Genomic DNA, 5,099 nt, shown 5'->3' on the forward strand with positions numbered 1-5,099 from the left:
GCTTCCTTCTGGGACGACAGCCATGCAGACCAATTTGATGCAGTGTGCGGCGTATGGTCTGAGCACTGACAGGCTGACCCCCACCCCTTCAACCTCTGGAGCAATGCTGGCAGCACTCGTACGTCTATTTCCCAAAGACAACCTCTGGATATGACACTGAGCTTCTTAAAGCTTAGGCCAGTGGTCGGCAATGGGCGGCCCTTGGGCCACAACCGGCCCACCAGCAATAATATCTGGCCCGCGGCCAGATGGCTTTGATAGCCGAAAAATAAATAAATTTATAGCAGCTGGTGCTGAAATAGATCTCAGTCATGACAGATACAGTTACTCACACAGTCACTTCCTCTTAAGTGATTGTGCCTTCAAAATAAAAGCACACAAACTGCAGCACATGTTTTATTGTGAGCATGTGCAAAAGTGTCCTTATGATCAATTTGTTTAACAAGGGAGAAAAAAATACTCGCAGTTAGGTGGAATCGATCATACAACCTTCCAAACGGGAGTACCACACAGTACCGACTGAGCTAAACATGCACACAAGTATACAAAGATTTGAAATAATTAGACTTTGTTCTGGCCTGCCATGTAACGGCTTGAAAAAAATTGTCCCGATGCCAGACTTATTTGCCGACCGCTGGCCTAGGCCATCTTTATGTAGGGCAACAATTCTTTTTTTCAGATGCTCAGAGAGTTCTTTGCGATGAGGTGCCACGTTGAACTTCCAGTGACCAGTATGAGGGAGTGTGAGAGCGATAACACCAAATTTAACACACCTGCTCACCATTCACACCTTGTAACACAAACGAGTTCTATGACACTGGGGAGGGAAAACGGCTAATTGGGCCTAAATTAGAACATTTTCACATAGGAGTGTACTCACTTTTGTTGCCAGCACTTTAGACATTAATGTCTGTGATGTGTTATTTTGAGAGGACATCAAATTTACACTGTTATACAAGCTGTACACTCACTACTTTACTTTGTAGCAAAGAGTCATTTCTTCAGTGTTGTCACATGAAAAGATATAAGCCAATATTTACAAAAATGTGAAGGGTGCACTTTCGTGACATACTGTATAGTGGCTTGTGAATTTGTGTTTGATAACATCAAGTGAAAACATATTGTGATTCTTGTTTGACTTGTTTGTTTTTTATCTCTTGATCAGGTCTGGTCACACTGAATGATATGAAGGCCAAACAGGAGGCGCTGGTGAAGGAAAGAGAGAAACAACTGGCGAAGAAGGAGCAGTCGAAGGAACTCCAGCTGTGAGTTTTTAGTGCACATGGCCCTACACTGGTCAGTTGCTCAGCTGTTTGGTTTAAGATGTTCTAAACACCTTTTCATAAAAAACAAAATCATCTGGGAGCAGAGAAAAAAATTGGTTTCTTGCTCCCAGCAATTCAGAATACATCACAAAACCATATCGCCAAAACAAAGAAATGTCATGAAGTGGTATGTGTTGTCACCAAGCTGCGCGCGCGCGGTTATGCATAACAGCTTTAGCCGGCGCGCTTGTGCCAGATATTAATGAGCTGAGCAGATACAAACATTTGCAAAATCAGGCAACTACCATTTGAATTGAAGGTTTGGGTGTTCTATTTATGTTTCCTTAAAGCTAGTAATTGCTCTCTGTGCCACTGTGTGTGTTGGAAAGCAGCCTCTATGACTCATTCACAAGCTGCAGAACTAATTTCACTTTCCATTAACGGCGTGTTAAAGCCTATTTAGTCTCTGCAGAATAACTGTAAGCTGCACACTGAATAAAGTCAGATGATCACTGGATTGATTCTGATTGCCTAAATTAGCAGACTACTGTCATTGCGCAGAGCCTGGCTTTCTTTTGATAGTTTTTTTTAGTTTCTCGAATTGGCTGGGTTGCTATTTGTTTTATAGTGACGTCCAACGGTGAGTTAATTTACTTGAATATCGCCGGTGAAGCTGGCTTTCACTCAGTCTACCAACGTTTTTTGATGCAGAGGTAGAGAGTATACAACAGTCCTCTTGGGCTTTACGTGTGGCACACAGGTCTGCCTCTAACATGTAAGCTTTACTACTGCATTAAACAATGGGCTGCTCCTGTGTTTTTGCGTTGTAAAGATTATGATAATAGATACTTCAGGAATAATCAGATCTATAGGGTCCCTGACCTGCTGGAGGAGGCAGATCATGTGCAGAACCCTTCTTAACATCATTTACTTAAGTGGTTTGGTTGACTACATGTCCATAATAAAAAGGCACAGTTAACATTAGCAGGCTGCAGCAAGCAAGTGTGATATTTTGCAGTGATCTTATGGATACCTTCATGTAGATTAAAAAAAGCAAAGTAATTGTAGTAGCCAGAAATAGCTAACTATGAGATCATCAACAAGCAAAGTGTGTTCCCTAGAAATAACTAATAAGCTTTAAATAATAACGATACACAGCAGATAAAACACAAAAAAAAAGGTATCTGGCCAACAATATAGGATTTTGGCCTGCCCCGCTGCTGAAAAGAAATCCTAGAGGAAACACTGTCTTTTTTGTTAGTTTTGGCCACCTCACAAGCATTTTGCACAAGAATTTTTTTTGTTTTTGCCTTCCGCTCGGTTGTTGTTGCCTAAAGCAGGCTCATTTATGAGCATCAATATTCATGAGGTGCTTTGCTTCGCCCACTTTTTGGTTGGATGTGGGTGTATAGAAGGCTGTATATGAGGCTGATCAACATGTGCACATTTCCAGGTGGACTGATTTATAAAGGGAATGTTATCTGCAGATGTGCATATGGTTTTATATATATGATTTTCGTTTGTGCCGACAATAAACCAAACACTTCTTTTTCTAGGCGCAATTTCGCTGCTTATACTACAGGTGCAATGTGTATTTTAGTCCTGCAAAGAACATTTCTGCTGTGTTTTGAAAACACATTTAAATAGGGTGGATACACCTAAGTACTGTATGTAATGATGATTGTATGGCCATCCTTCCTCTTTGATAAGTGTCACTGTCTTTTTTTGCAGAAAACTTGAAAAGCAGAAAGAGAAGAAGAGAAAGGAGGAACAGAAGAGGAAAATAGCCAGTTTATCATTTAATCCTGAAGATGAAGGGGAAGATGAAGAGGACAATGAAGAGGAAGAGCAGGATTGTGAGTATAGATTTAAGAATGTAAAAGCACAAACTAAACGGGAAACAAACTGCTGAGAATCAGTTTCAGCTGTACCCTGTACCACCTCTGTCATTTTTCATTTGATCTGTGCTTTGTGTGGCTTAGCAAGATTATTTTCAGACTGATGTAATGTCAGTCTGATTTGGTCCAAGCCATAGCTTCATTAGTTAATAAAAAATTAAATATTTAAACAGGATCTTACAGGAGTTAAAAATGGGAGATCAGTCAAATAAAACGTCCGCTTGTTACAGGACATGAGTCGTATCTCCAAGTTACCTCTCAGATGCAGTTACTATATAAATATAAAATTTATGGTGAAGTTTGATTTCTTCTTTCTAAAAAGTTTCTTATATTGTAGAATTTGTTGCCTTCTCAATATCTTTTGTTATTTTTCCCATTTTGTATAGGAATTGTTGGTAAGGGCATTTTGTATGTATGTTTAGCCTATTGTGCAGGGCTTTAGAATTACTACTTAATTTTGTAATGAGATTGTAAATATTTAAATATGTGGGGAAAAAAAGTTCAATATGTTTTCCTATTTAGTTCATTGTAATATCTCTACCACAAAACACACGATCTAACCCAGGGTGTCCACGGGGTCTTAAAAAGTCTTAATAAAAAGGTAATAAATCAATTTTGCGAAAATTAAGGCCATTAAAAAGTATTAAAAAGTCTTAATCGCCATTTAACAAGATATTAAATGTTGAAGATATTTTTTTTCAATGGGAAAATCCTGTTTGTCTAAAAGTTTGTTTGCTAAAAGTGTAGGTGAACATATTTATTTATAATGCGTAGCCAAAAATACTAGACAGGCAGTGAGTAGCGACTGTGTGATTCGTTTCTGTAACGTTAGGCGCAGGGATCTACCGAGCGCCTATTTCACTCTTAAACGCTCCAAAAAATAGATCTGTGCAAACCAGAAAATGATTTACGAATACAACCGACCGTAATCTCCCACCCCGCTGGACCCGCAATGCTAATCGTCCAAAACATAGTCGGAGTGGCAATCAGGAGTAACGGGATTCACCTGGTTGGCCGGTCGCTCTATGGCCAAGAGCGAGATGCGCTGCAAGAAGCTGAATTGGTAAGACGGACAACAACAGGGAAAAGCAAGGAGCGCGTGTGTTTGGCTTACGTTTGGCTATTTAGCTAAATCTCTGCCTTGTATTGAAACACGTTGAACTTCTCATAAAGCCGATGCTCTTCTTAATGTCACTTTTTGTGAACAGATCAATCACAGCCTGGATGGAGCGGGATTTAAAAAAAAAAAAAAAAAAAAAAAGTTTAATGTGCTGCAACAAACTTTATAAATGTTGAACTCAATGTTCTGCATAAATGGTTATGATTATTGACCAGTTAGTAGCCTGCCCACCTTCAAGGTTGGTTATCATGTAGCCTAGAGCATTTTTCTTGCACAAAGTTAATGAATAAAAAATAACCCCAAACTTAAACAGCTGTAATTTGTATTAAAATTACACTAGTGGTAAGTTATATATTATTATATGAAATGATATTGAACATAATGAATATATTAATATCAAACTTACAGTTTACTATTAAGTTAACAATGTACTTTTAACTTAATGTTATAATATTATACTAATAGTAAGTAAGTAAAGTTTATTTCTATAGCACCTTTCACAGGTATAGGGCCACAAAGTGCTTCACAACAAAAACATTAATATCATAAAATACACACAATAAAAGCATAGACAGTACATGATCATATCAACCCACAAGTAGCTAATTGAAAGCCTGAACAAATAAATGTGTCTTTAGTCTGCATTTGAAGGCATCAACAGAATCAGAAGAGCGCATAGATGGTGGAAGGTCATTCCACAACCTAGGGGCAACAGCCTGAAAAGATCGGTCACCTCTAGTACGGTAGCGAGTGCGTGGAACCGTCAGCAGGTTCTGATCCACAGACCTCAGAGCACGCACAGGGGTATAACGCTGA

General features: G+C 38.9%; 1 protein-coding gene across 1 annotated transcript in view; it reads left to right on the plus strand.

Moving 5' to 3' along the window:
- fam50a (family with sequence similarity 50 member A) overlaps positions 1-5,099 on the plus strand; it is a 28,146-nt gene that overhangs the window by 3,189 nt on the left and 19,858 nt on the right. Inside the window, exons 3-4 of the mRNA XM_046057174.1 lie at positions 1,166-1,265; positions 2,997-3,121. Of these exons, the coding sequence (XP_045913130.1) occupies positions 1,166-1,265; positions 2,997-3,121 (225 nt within the window). The remainder of the gene's footprint in view (positions 1-1,165; positions 1,266-2,996; positions 3,122-5,099) is intronic.

This window comes from Micropterus dolomieu, linkage group LG08 (assembly GCF_021292245.1).
Source record: "Micropterus dolomieu isolate WLL.071019.BEF.003 ecotype Adirondacks linkage group LG08, ASM2129224v1, whole genome shotgun sequence".
Taxonomy (NCBI): Eukaryota; Metazoa; Chordata; class Actinopteri; order Centrarchiformes; family Centrarchidae; genus Micropterus; species Micropterus dolomieu.